Here is a 13,407-nt window from a genome sequence, read left to right on the forward strand (position 1 = left end):
TAGTCGAGAAAGCTGATGAGACAGTGGGTAGTGGAGGAAGTTTTAATGTTGCCAAATTGCTGAGGATCTATGGCGCTTATAATATCAGCATAAGCCAAGTCAAAATGAAACTTTCACATACTAGGCTCAGTATTGGGGTGATGGTAATAGGTTGTAACTCATTTAAGGATTGTATGCTCATTAACTTGAGCTCTGGTGACACATATGATGTCTTCCAGTCAGCTGGGCATCTTGCTTGGCTGAGGGAAGCATTGATGATGGACCAGAGGGGTTTAACTAGGAGAGTCTCATTGGGTGTGGTGCTTGACCCTGAGTTTATCCAGAAGGGGTTGGGAGGTAAGTAGTGGTGACTGGTTGTATCAAGCTGGGGAAAGTATCTGGCATATTTTTTAACCCTGTGGTGGTCGTGAACGAGTGGACGTAAACTGACTCTTTGGCACCCGCTGTTGTGACTCCCCCAGTCCCCCGCTAGCACTGACACTTTTTGTTATGTTTCTGTTTTATGTATTTGTACGTGTATTTGATGTACTTGTTGGTGTTTTTATTCTTTTTTAATTTACTTGTTCGTGTTTTTGTTCACCGCCATGTTTTGTATTTGTTCTTGAATTTGTTTGTCATTGGTGTTCTATTAAGCTCTTGTTTACTATCAATAAAGGGTGTTTGTTTGCTCTTGTTTGTTTGTTTGTGGTAACGAAGCATTGTGGTTTGTGTTTATATTTAATTAACGATACATGGCTGAGGTGACGTTGTGTGATGAAGGGAGGGAGGAGGGTGTAGGAGGGAGGGAGAGGAGAAAGAGTGTGTGGGAGGGAAGAAGTGTGGAGAAGAGGAGAAAGTGTGGGGAGGGAGGAAGAGTGTGGGATGGGAGGAAGAGTGTGGGATGGGAAAAAGAGTGTGGGATGGGAGAAAGAATGTGTGGGAGGGAGGAAGTGTGGGGGAGAGGGGAAAGAGTGGAGGAGGGAGAGGAGAAATGAAGGATTGGGTGTGTGTGTGTAAAGTGACTTAATGCTCTCTTGCATCGCCTTAACCTAGATCTTTATTCAACTAGACCTTTCAGTTGTGTGATGAATACTTTTGATAGTGCATTGTTTATGGGCGGGGGGGGGTAGGGGAGGTGGAGGGATGAAGGGAAGGGGGGGTGGAGGGAAGGGGGGGTAGAGAGGAGGATGGAGGATGAAGGGAAGAGGGATGTAGAGAGGGAGGGGAGGAGGGAAGGGGGGATGTAGAGAGGGGAGGTGGAGGGAAGGGGATGTAGAGAGGGAGGGGTGGAGGATGAAGGAAGGGGATGGAGGGAAGGGGGGATGGAGGGGGGTGGAGGGAAGGGGATGGAGGGGGTGGAGGGAAGGTATGTAACAGGAGGACAAGGTGAGGACAGACGTCAGGAATATTAAGAGGTTTTAGTAGTGACACACACACACACACACACACACACACACACACCCCCTGCCCGGACTATTTTGGCAACGTCACCTAGTCAACCCTCTCTGTAGCGACAAGTGAGCGTGGTAGTAGCCATAGCTGAGAGGGTAGTGGTAGCTGAGAGGTAGTGGTAGTAGCGTAGTTGAGTGTGGTAGTGGTAGTAGCATAGTTGAGTGTGTGTAGTGGTAGTAGCCATAGTTGAGTGTGGTAGTAGCCATAGTTGAGTGTGGTAGTAGCCATAGTTGAGCGTGGTAGTAGCCATAGTTGAGTGTGGTAGTGGTAAGTGAGCGTGGTAGTGGTAAGTGAGCGTGGTAGGCACCTGCGGTAGTATCTACGGGTGGCACTGGTTGGCACAGGAGCGTCACGAGGTTTGTGTTGGCACCAGCTCCCCAGACAGCCATACTAGACACTGCAATCTTCCCACTACGTTAAGTAACTCTGATTCACTTCAATTCTCTCAGTTGGGGAATGTAACTTGAGGAGAGAGAGAGAGAGAGAGTGTGAGAGATAAAGAGAGATGGAGAGAGAGAGAGTGAGAGGTAAAGAGAGAGAGTGTGAGAGATAAAGAGAGATGGAGAGAGAGTGTGAGAGATAAAGAGAGAAGGAGAGAGAGAGTGAGAGATAAAGAGAGATGGAGAGATAGAGTGAGAGGTAAAGAGAGAGAGAGATAAGAATGAATCAAATTGGACATGTGCTGTTCACGTGTGTGGGGCGTGGTGGTGGTGGTGGTGAAGGTGGTGGTGGGTGAAGGGTGGTGGTAGTGAAGGGTGGTGGTAGGGGTGGTGGTGGTGGTGGTAGTAGTGAAGGTGGTGGTAGTGGTGGTGGTGGTGGTGAAGGTAGGTGTGGTGGTGGTGGTGAAGGTGGTGGTAGTGGTGGGGGAGGCAGTGGTAAGTAATGGTGGTAGTGGTGGCAGTGGACTGGTAGTATTGTTGTATCAGTTATACTCCTATATACGATACCCAAGTATACCTTCATATAATATACTCGTGTGTGTGTGTGATTTGAGACTGGAGATAATATTTTGGTTAGATTAGGTTACATAAGGTTAGTTAGAACAAATTAGATTAGGTTACGTAAAGGTCAGGTTAATTAGGATTGGTTAGGTTCGCTTAGGTTAATTAGGATTGGTTAGGTTAGGTTAGGTCAGATTAATGATGATTATCGCGTTCTCAATTATATAGCTATAAAAAAACACACACACACACACACACACACACGGGGCACAATAATACCCCGAGTTTTGGCACGGGGTATTGGAGACTCAGGCAAGAGAGAGAGAGAGAGAGAGAGAGAGACCAGCTCGCTAATAGACACGGTTCGATTATTTTAATCTGTGGGTTGGTGGGCGTTCGGGGTTGTATCACGTGTTCGATTCGAGTGAGTTAATGTGAAAGATTAGACACCCCAGCTTATTTTACCTGAATATTTGGCAACCCCAGCTTATTTCACCTGCTGATTTGGCACCCCAGCTTATTTCACCTGATGATTTGGCAACCCCAGCTTATTTCACCTGAAGATTGGCACCCCAGCTTTGGCACTCCTGAGCATTTGGCACTGCTGTTTATTTCATCTAATGATTTGGCACCACTGTTTATTTAACCAGAGTATTTGGCACTGAAGCTTATAAATTGTACAATGTTTGATAATTATCTTATAATTGTCGTCTTAACTTGCTACACATCGCCTTATTTAATTGGTCGGCCCAGATTCTCAGAGTAACTTAGGGTGAATCTTTATCTTAAGTGGTGATGTAAGGATGGATTTCACTAGCTGACTTACGATAAAATATTAAAGTTACTCTGAGACTCTACCTTAACTAGATACGTTCACTTAGCACCAGTTAGGAGACAAAATTAACACTGAGACTCTACCTTAACTAGCTACGTTCACTTAGCACCAGTTAGGAGACAAAATTAACACTGAGACTCTCCCTTAACTAGATACCTTCACTTAGCACCAGTTAGGAGACAAAATTAACAGAGATTCTACCTTAACTAGATACGTTCACTTAACACCAATTTTTGTACGATAATTTTGTCTCCTAGGTGGTGCTAAGTGAAGGTATCTAGTTCAGGTAGAGTCTGTGTTAATTTTGTCTCCTAACTGGTGCTAAGTGAAGGTATCTAGTTCAGGTACAGTCTGTGTTAATTTTGTCTCCTAGGTGGTGCTAAGTGAAGGTATCTAGTTCAGGTAGAGTCTGTGTTAATTTTGTCTCCTAGGTGGTGCTAAGTGAAGGTATCTAGTTCAGGTAGAGTCTGTTAATTTTGTCTCCTAGGTGGTGCTAAGTGAAGGTATCTAGTTCAGGTAGAGTCTGTGTTAATTTTGTCTCCTAACTGGTGCTAAGTGAACGTATCTAGTTCAGTTAGAGTCTGTTAATTTTGTCTCCTAGGTGGTGCTAAGTGAAGGTATCCAGTCTATTTTTTTTACGGGTATTAGTCCACCCGGGTACAGGTCACCGACCCGCATCGAGGCCAGGGGGGGAGGGGGAGGGGGCGTATAAAAACAAAAGAAAAAAAACAAATTGTATTTTACATATAAATACATAAATGAACAATAAAACAAATCAAGAGTGAGAAACAATATATATATATGTTGTGCTGTCATAGTAACAGAAACAATAGAGACCCGGCGATTGTGTGTAAATGAGGCAGAAAGTCATGTGACAGCAGGATCTACCATTAGGTAATACATTATGCTTCCAATATCTTCCCAGGCGGTAGTACCTCCCTGTTTGGTAGCTGCCTGGTATCTCATTGGTGTGAAGTGAACGTATCTAGTCAACACACACACACACACACACACACACAGGAAGAAACAGATCTCAAAGCTAATTTCCCCTTTAATTAAACTCTTACAGGTCTTTGATCAGTAAATACCGCTAGAAAAAACTGTTTGTCCTCTTCTCTGGCTTAAAAAAAACAACGGGTTATCTGTAAGAACCGGGTGAAGTGTGTTGGGGTGTGGTGAAGTGTGTTGAGGTGTGGTGAAGTGGGTTGGGGTGTGGTGAAGTGGGTTGAGGTGTGGTGAAGTGGGTTGAGGTGTGGTGAAGTGGGTTGAGGTGTGGTGAAGTGGGTTGAGGTGTGGTGAAGTGGGTTGAGGTGTGGTGAAGTGTGTTGAACTGTGTTTGAAGGGGTTGAGGTGTGTTTGCTAACTGTGTGTTTATTTTGTATTATTTTTGGTAAATTATTTCAGGTTCAAATGGTGTGTGTGTGTGTGTGTGTGTGTGTGTGTGTGTGTGTGTGTGTGTGTGTGTGTGTGTAATAATAATAATAAACGGTTTATTAATAGAGTTGCAGCCGGTGTCTGAAAATATACAGACTTACATTTGATTTAGACATAATGATATAATATGCATTGAATACATTTACAGGGCTGTACAGTACATAAATCAGGAGTTGTTTATTATTTTAACACTAGATGGGATGGTGCTGTTCTTATATCTATCGGTGCTTGCTCTTAGGGACTGTATTTTGTTGTAGTGGCGGACTGCGCGAGGTGGGTGGGGGGTTGCAGGTGGCAGGAGGTGGCGATGACGAGGGTGGTGCACTGGTGCAGTAGTCCACTGCCAAACCTTTCCAGTGCTTGGTGGTGGAGGTCATTGAGGGATAGCATTTCCAGGGTGGAGAGAGCGTTGGTGTAGCCGGAGTATTCTGCGCCAAGCATGATTCTGCAGGCCCTTTTCTGTACCTTCTCTAGCTGACGTTGTTGGGTGGAGTTGAGAGAAGACGACCAGGCTGGTGACGCATATGTAAGTATGGGGAGAATAAAGGCGTTGTAGATGGTCCTCAGCTCTGGCGTGGGTGCCCCAAGTGACCTAAGTCGTCGTAGCGTGTAGAGACGGTACGAGGCTGCCTTGACTGTGTTATTTACATGGGCCTTCCAGTCAAGTTTGTTGTGTGTGTGTGTGTGTACAGTATATAAATGTGCGTGTATACTGGCGACGTTAATAGTGTATGTGTCTCTATTTATACAGGAGACATTAATAGTATATATTTGTTCTTTTTTATCTGTAACTTTTTTTTATTTTTTGTAAATATTTTGTAATTTTTGGTATCACTTTTTGTCGAATTTTTCCCCATTTTTTTGCGAATCTAAGAATGGAAATTTTTATCTGTTATATTGTATTAAGTAAATTACTTATCCTAACCATCCACATCCTGACCATCCACATCTCCCAAACCTTGACCATCCACATCTCCCACACCCTGACCATCCACATCTCCCAAACCCTGACCATCCACATCTCCCAAACGGTAAGTAATCTAATCAGGCAAATTCCACCAGCTGGTTAACTGAAGCAATACCAACGACACTGGGCTCTTTTCATGACCCATTTCCTAAAGGTCAGAGGTCAAGGGTCAGTTGTATGTGTGTATTGTTTAAAACTACAACTTTAATTTTGTTTATGCTCATGAAATACCAACTGGTTAGGTTATTTCACTTAACCATTGATCCCAGCTCTTTTCACCTGAAGATTAACCCCCCAGTAAGTTATTAGGTACAGTAGTAGGCAGCCTGGGAAGATATTGGAAGCATAATGTGTTCCCTAATGGTGGATCCGGCTGTCATTTGGCTTTCTGGGCTCATTTACACACAATTGCCGGGTCTCAATTGTTTCTGTTACTTTGACAACATAATATATATATCGTTTCTCACTCTTGATCTGTTTTATTGTTTCATTTGTGTATTAATTTGTGGTTCAGTTCATCACCCCTCCCCTCTCCCCCGAAGCTCCGATGTGGGTTGGTGACTGGGTGAGTTAATCTCCTTATAAAGTAAATAAATAAAACTAACTAAATAAATAAAAATAGATCAATAAATAAATAAATGGATAAAAATAAATAGAAATAAATAAGTAAATAAATAAGTAAATAAGCAAATAACTAACTAAAATACCTGTTCCCAAAGTGATTAAACACCTGCCAATGACTGCTAGTTGATCCAATCCTCTTCCTGAACCAAAGTAACAGGTGACAAGGGTGAAGAAACTGGCGGAATATTTTTCTAATAATATTCTCACCTGTTAGAACACCTCTGATCATTTGTCACCACCTACAGCTTGGTAAACAATTAAATGCGGAGAACTGTGTGGGGGGGGTGTGTGTGTGTTGTTGTGTGGGGGGGTTGTGTGGGGGTGTTGTGTGGGGGGTGGGGTGGGGTGTTGTTGTGTGTGGGGGTGTGTGTGGGGTGTGTTGGGGGTGTGGGGTGTGGGGGGGTGTTGTGTGGGGGGTGTGTTGTGTTTGTATTTTTGTGTTGAGTTGTCATATGTTTTGTGTGTACTGAGGTGAAATAAAGTGAGAAAGGTTATTCACCAGGTAATCCAGTCCTTCCACATTATATTTATTATTTATTTACTTATATTTAATGCATGAGAACTTAGGACTTTCTCTACCGCTTGACTTATGAGACGCAAGGCTTAAGAAAAGGTGATAGTGTAACTGGTTCTGAGTTGGCAATATAGTGTTTTGACTTTTGGATCGTGTGTGTGTGTGTGTGTGTGTGTGTGTGTGTGTACAGGCACTCAAAAATATATCTATACTCGGGGTGGTCGATGAATTCCATAATGAACACTGTGACTCCTGTTGCCTCTGTATGGTTGTTAAAATCCTTCGTCCGTTGTGTCATATTTCTTCAAGATAAATTTGTATCGAGTTTTTTTTTTTTTGAGTGACTTTACAGAGTGACTCGAGGCAAACTCCTGAGACATTGTTACTGTTTATTCAAGTGTTTACAGTAGGTATTTCTCATGTTGTTTACTTTTTTCACCACCGCTTCTCTCGTCTCATATCTATACATTTCCTCGATAAGTTATACAAGTCCTCCATGTGGTGTTTGGACTGAGCACATTGTCGCTCTCGCCTCCACACGTTTGGGTTTAACTGTGTAGTTCTATTTCCTGCAGGTAAAGACTTTTTAACCATTTACAGTTAAACCTGAGTGACAAACTGACTGTGTGTTGAGGGTTAAGAACACACACACACACACACACACACACACACACACACACACACACACATACATACATGTCATCACCCATTCAGTCTTATTCTTGTGAGGATTTCAATGAGTAACCATCTATCTTTAACTTGTCTATTTTTGTATTCATCTATGTCTGTCTCTGTCTCTCTGTCTCTCTGTCTATACATCTGTCTATACATCTGTCTATCTATGGCCGTGGTCGCCAACCCTCAGTTTATTAAGTCGAAATTAGTCGCTTCGTCTCGTTATAGTCACATGAATCACCTCCCTCACCCTCCCTCCCTCACCCTCCCTCCCTCCCTCAGGATCAGAAAATCGCCCAGATTCCGAGATCGAGAGAAACAACTAGCCAGGGTTGTGTAATCAGTTCCTGCTGCTGGATTAAGTGACCCGACTTGCAACTTGGCTAAGACACACGCCACTGCCAGGGGGAGGTGTTGGGGGTGTTTGGAGGGGGAGGTGTTGGGGGTGTGTGGAGGGAGGTGTTGGGGTGTTTGGAGGGGAGGAGGTGCTTGAGGGGAGGTGTTGGGGGGTTTGGAGGGTGAGGTGTTGGGGGTGTTTGGAGGGTGAGGTGTTGGGGTGTGGAGGGTGAGGTGTTGGGGGTGTTTGGAGGGTGAGGTGTTGGGGGTGTTTGGAGGGTGAGGTGTTGGGGGTGTTTGGAGGGTGAGGTATTGGAGGTGTGAGGTGTCAGGAATATTAAGAGGCAGGCAGGCAGGAGAGACTAACACGTGCCATTTGAGTGCAGTTCTTTGCTTCCTACTCTCTCACTCAGGTTTGTTTTGACAACTACAATATACACTTCAGTCTATCTGTCGTTAAACTCTCTCTCTCTGTAAGTAAATTTATTTTGTCATTCATTTCTACTTAAATCTAGTTTGTTTGTTTTTGTTTTATTTTCGTTCGTTTTATTACACACTTGGGAAAAATCTTTGAAGAAAAAAAATACCTGTGGATCTGCGTGAAATATTTTGATTTTTCTTCATTTAGGTGTTTGTTTGTGTTGGCGTTTCGTTTTGTCAGGTATTTTGATCTTGGTAAGAGTTTAGGTGATGTAGTGAAGTTGTTCATAAAGTCTTGTGTATAATAGATCACCGGTTACTGAATAATAAAAATAATTACTTCTTCATAAATTCTTGTTTTAGATAATTCGTTCGTTTTTAATACTTCTTAGTGCCATTTTATTCTGGTGAAGTAAGAGTGAATAATCCGTGGTTTAGTCCCGGCCGTTGTGAATAAGTAATGAAAAAAATAGATCATATGAAGATTAGGCACCCATATTATTTTACATGATTAATTTATACGCTCTACTGCTAACCTAACCTAACTTAACCCCTCAGGTAATGCTAAGGGGTTTAATTATCTGATGAAATAAGGTTTAGGAGGGAGGAGGGGGGGGGGGGGTAATTATCATGTGCCTTCCTCCCCAAAAAAACAATCATGGCAGAGTGTTTGGAGGAGTGAGAGTTTGTCGCCAGGACCGCACGCCAGCATCAGCGATTAACTTGACTTGCTGATTTGGTCATGTGAGCTTTTGTGAGTAATCATTTGAGATTATTTGTGTCAAGCCTCCACATTGGTGAGGTATTTTCTTCAGCTGGCCGCCCTGCACGCAAACATTTTCTCCTGGGGGTGTCCATATTTATATCCTGAGGCTCTGTGTGTGGCTGAGGGTGCGGGGCATGGCGGCCGTGTACTGTGCCCCCGCCTGAGGGCAACTACACGTAAATGTTTGGGTTCGCGATGGAGGGGGTTGGTCTGAGCGGGATGGGAGGGGGTGAGTGAAAGCGGGAGAGTTGAAGTGTTAGTGTGCGCGTGCGTGAGTGATTGAGAGAGAGAGAGAGAGAGAGGTGTGAGTGCGCTTGCGTGTGTATTAGCGCGGTTGGGCCAGACAGACTGCTCACGAGCCTCAGACTGTGGAGGGCTGCCGGTGGAGAGCCAGTATAAAGCATCGGCTCGCACCTAGTGTCGAGCAGTGGCCAACGGGCTCCGGAAGTGAGCACCTATTTCATGATAGACCTGCTTAAGAAATGCAATATAAAAATGGCTTCACAGTGCAAGGTAAGAGACTCTATTTATCCTTCGCTTCCACGCTGGTGATCCTGGGTGTATGTGTGTGTGTATGGCGCTATGCTCGAGCCATCCCACGCCTCGCCTACTTATCCGTCACCCTCCAATATGTCAAGTACACCTTTATAAATCCACAATACAACCTGGCACATCAAAACAGGAATATTGTACTGGGAAAAACATAACAAATGGATTTTTCCTTTGTACTGATGTTGCCAGATCCAAACCAAGAAAAATCACCTTTGTTTTAGGTTTTTTAAGCGAGATTTACTTCACTATGATGGAGGTATTGGTGACGTCATGTATGCCTGGTGAGTGAATGGTGACAGTGATGACGTCATTCGTATGGTGAGACAGGTTGGTAGGCATTATCGGCTCTATCTCCCGTGTACGGTACCGAATATTACACGATATGTTGTCTGAATTTACCGTGTACGACGTGTTATATCCGTTTGGGTCATGATGCCTTAAGTTTCTACACAATATAACTTAAAGTGTAAGGAAGATAAAGTTAAGTGTTTGTTTTGTATTTATGTACTAAAGTGTTTCAACAGTGTCACCAACTTCAACTTAAACATTAACCGTTTAAAATAATGAAAGGCTTTGAGAATCTTAGCAAAATTTGTTCCTTTAGCAATTGTTAGGTAATACTATTATATCCTAGGAGGTTATAGCCAATTTAGGGCAACGTTATGTGAGTTAATTCAGAAAAAAATGTGAATTAGGGGAAACGGACAGATTAGTCAAATGGCGGGAAAATTGAATTCGGTACAGAGACTTTTTAATATTCATACAGTTTATTATTTAACTAGTTTACGTGTTTAATAATGAAAATGCATTAAAAATAGACCACCTTTTAATGTTAAGAACAGTATATGTTATTTAAATCAACCAAGTATGGGATTGAGGGAACGCGCTCATCGATTAGTCGTTTGGCGCGAAAATTGAATTCATTCCTGTGAAAATTTTGCATGAAATATTTATGATAAGGAAAATGTATTAAAACCGAAAAGGAAAACTTAGAGAATTATTAAAAGCAAAAGTGAAATTAAATGCATGATTGATATATATTCGCGAACAAATTTGGAAGTGTTTATGATATTAACTAAAGGCGAATGTTTACAAAATACTGAAATGATGAAATATATGACAACTTCACGTTACAAAATTAATAGACAAGAACGAAATTTAATAAAGTGATAGACAAAAAAACTGATAATACAATAACAAGAAACATAAATACTTAAAAAAGGAAGCCAAATTAATAGTATGCCAATAGACTTACTGTGTGAATGATGGATAACTGAGAATTTTATAATGTTCGCATGATTAGTGACGGTTTGAGTGCTGGTATTGATTGGAATTGATTAGCGAAGCATGTGTGAATGATTGATTACATTGATTGATTAGGTTTCATAAGTGATAGAATGATTATATGGGTTGAAAAGTGTTTAAATTGATTGGTAGATTAGTAAAGGCATCGAATCCTTTGCGGTGATTAGATAGAATTGGTTATTGTAAATTCAGGACTGATTAGTAAACATCCTAGTGTCTAATCTTCATGTGATATAAACCGGGGTGTCTAATCTTCAGGTGTGTGTACGCGTGTGTGTGTGTACGCGCGCGTGTGTGTGTGTGTGTCTAGTGTCAAGTCTAAGTTTGGATCAAATTCGTGTTTTGTAAGTGTCAGTTGTGTGTCAGACTCGCCTGGTATTTGTGGCAGGCAGATTTATGTAATGTGGGTTCATCACTTTTCACTTACAGGGGTTAGGTTAGGGGGGGGTGGCATGATAGTCTGTGTGTGTGTGTGTGTGAGAATTAGTAATGACAACATGATTGGAAGTTGTATATGAATAGTTTGTGAGATATGATTGGAACTTGAGCATGATTGGTGATTAGATTAGAATAATAGAGAACGCTTCTATTGGCCAATCAATCGTGTTTGTTTTATATTCGGTCAAATGTCAATATTGTGAATGACGCTGTAAAAAAATAACCTGTAAAAATAACTCTTTGAAACTCCGTGAATCTGTTGTTTGTGAGGAGGGTGGGGGTGGGGGAGAGGTAGGGAGAGGGGGTGGGGGGTGAGGGGTAGGGTTAGGGAGGGGGTGGGGGAGGGTAGGGTGAGGGAGAGGGATGGGGGGAGTGAGGGCAGGGTTAGGGAGAGGGGGTGGGGAGAGGGGTGGGGTGAGGGGAGGGGATGGGGGAGTGAGGGTAGGGTTAGGGAGGGGGTGGGGAGAGAGGGGTGGGGTGAGGAGAGAGGGTAGGGTGGGAGAGAGGGTAGGGTGAGGGAGAGGGGTGGGGAGGGTAGGGTGAGGAGGGGTGGGGGGAGAGAGGGTAGGGTGAGGGAGGGGTGGGGGAGGGTAGGGTGAGGGAGAGGGGGTGGGGAGAGAGGGGTAGGGTGAGGGAGAGTGGGGGTGGAGGAGGGTAGGGTGAGGGAGGGTGGGGGAGAGGGTAGGGAGGGAGGGTAGGGAGGGGTAGGGTGAGGGAGAGAGGGGGTGGGGGAGAGGGTGGGGTGAGGGGAGGTGGGAGAGAGGGTAGGGTGAGGGAGAGAGGGGGTGGGGAGGGTGGGGTGAGGAGGGGTGGGGGGAGAGGGGTAGGGTGAGGGAGGGTGGGGTGGAGGAGAGGGGTAGGGTGAGGAGAGGGGGTGGGGAGAGGGTAGGGTGGGGGAGAGAGGGTAGGGAGAGAGAGGGGTGGGAGAGGTAGAATTGAGGACGGGGTGGGGGAGAGGTGTAGGGTGGGAGAGGGGTAGGGTGAGGGAGGGGGTGGGGGAGAGGGAGGTAGGGAGAGGGAGAGAGGGTAGGGAGAGGGGTGGGGGGAGAGGGGTAGGGTGGGGGAGAGGGTAGGGTGGGGAGAGGGTAGGGTGGGGGAGAGGAGGGTAGGGAGGGAGGGGGTGGGGAGGGGTGGGGTGGGGAATCGAAGGAGGATAGAGAGAGAGAGAGATGGAAAGATAGGGAAGGAATCGGAGAGAGAGGGTGAGGAAGACGGAGGGAAAGACAGACGGAGAGAGAGAGAGACAGACAAGGATCGAGATCGAGTACGAGACACCGAGACCACGAGAACGAGATCCTTTGAAAGAGAGAGAGAGAGAGACATCCCTACCGGCCTCTTTCCTCCCTCTCTCCCCGTCAGCCGAATATGGCTGTTGTAACGCGAGTCTCAGTACGCTCTCTCCCTCCCGCTTTCCTCTCCTCCCCTCCCCTCCTCTCCCCACTCCCTCCTCCTCCACCTCCCCCTCTCACCACCTCCTCTCCCTCCTCTCTCCCCCTCCTTCCCTCTCCCCCTCCGTCCCTCTCCGTCCCTCTCCCTCTACCCTCTCGCTCACTCACACCTACTATTCCTGGCTCTAAATCTTTCACACTCTTTCATAGACTCTCTCTCTCTCTCTCTCTCTCTCTCTCTCTCTCTCTCTCTCTCTCTGACTAAGGCTTGAATTACAGGTACAGGAAGGTACAGGAAGGGCATCGCTGTACCATTACTGTAAACTTATCACCTTGATGTAAATATGATCTAAATTATTTTTACTTTATTTCAGTCGTATGTATACAATGGAGTTACAGGAACATGTATTGAAAGTATTAAGCATTCGTGTATGGCAAATTATCCCCAGGTAAAAATACTGACACCTACGTTGGGAGTATTGTTAAATGGAGTCAGTTCTGTCAGACACACACACAGGGAGGGGAAAAACGTCGCCATTGGTAGTAGTTTCAAACTTGGCCACCAGGGAGAGTTAGTTGAAAGTGGCGGGGGGAAGCCGTAGAGTATCACGCCTTTCCCCACGCCACACCTTTCTGCCACACCTTTCTACCACACCTTTCTACCACACCATGACGCTGATCGTTTATTCACGCTGGTCCTCCAAGATCTCTACAGTAGAGGGTTGGAGGGGGAGGTAGTGGTGAAGTAGGAGGTGTTGCGTCATCACCAGTTCTATACTAA

The 13,407-nt window shown here is 44.7% G+C and overlaps 1 protein-coding gene across 6 annotated transcripts in view; it reads left to right on the forward strand.

Moving 5' to 3' along the window:
• LOC121856341 (b(0,+)-type amino acid transporter 1-like) overlaps positions 1 to 13,407 on the forward strand; it is a 99,334-nt gene that overhangs the window by 27,419 nt on the left and 58,508 nt on the right. The window contains exon 1 of one of the 6 annotated variants that reach the window (XM_042351833.1): positions 9,287 to 9,456. The exons of the other annotated variants lie outside the window; for them this stretch is intronic. Within the exon in view, the coding sequence (XP_042207767.1) occupies positions 9,426 to 9,456 (31 nt within the window). The 5' untranslated portion in view covers positions 9,287 to 9,425. Of the gene's footprint in view, positions 1 to 9,286; positions 9,457 to 13,407 lie in introns of those variants that run through there. 6 annotated transcript variants of the gene reach the window in all.

The sequence above is a fragment of the Homarus americanus genome, unplaced genomic scaffold, assembly GCF_018991925.1.
Source record: "Homarus americanus isolate GMGI-L3 unplaced genomic scaffold, GMGI_Hamer_2.0 scaffold48220, whole genome shotgun sequence".
Taxonomy (NCBI): domain Eukaryota; kingdom Metazoa; phylum Arthropoda; class Malacostraca; order Decapoda; family Nephropidae; genus Homarus; species Homarus americanus.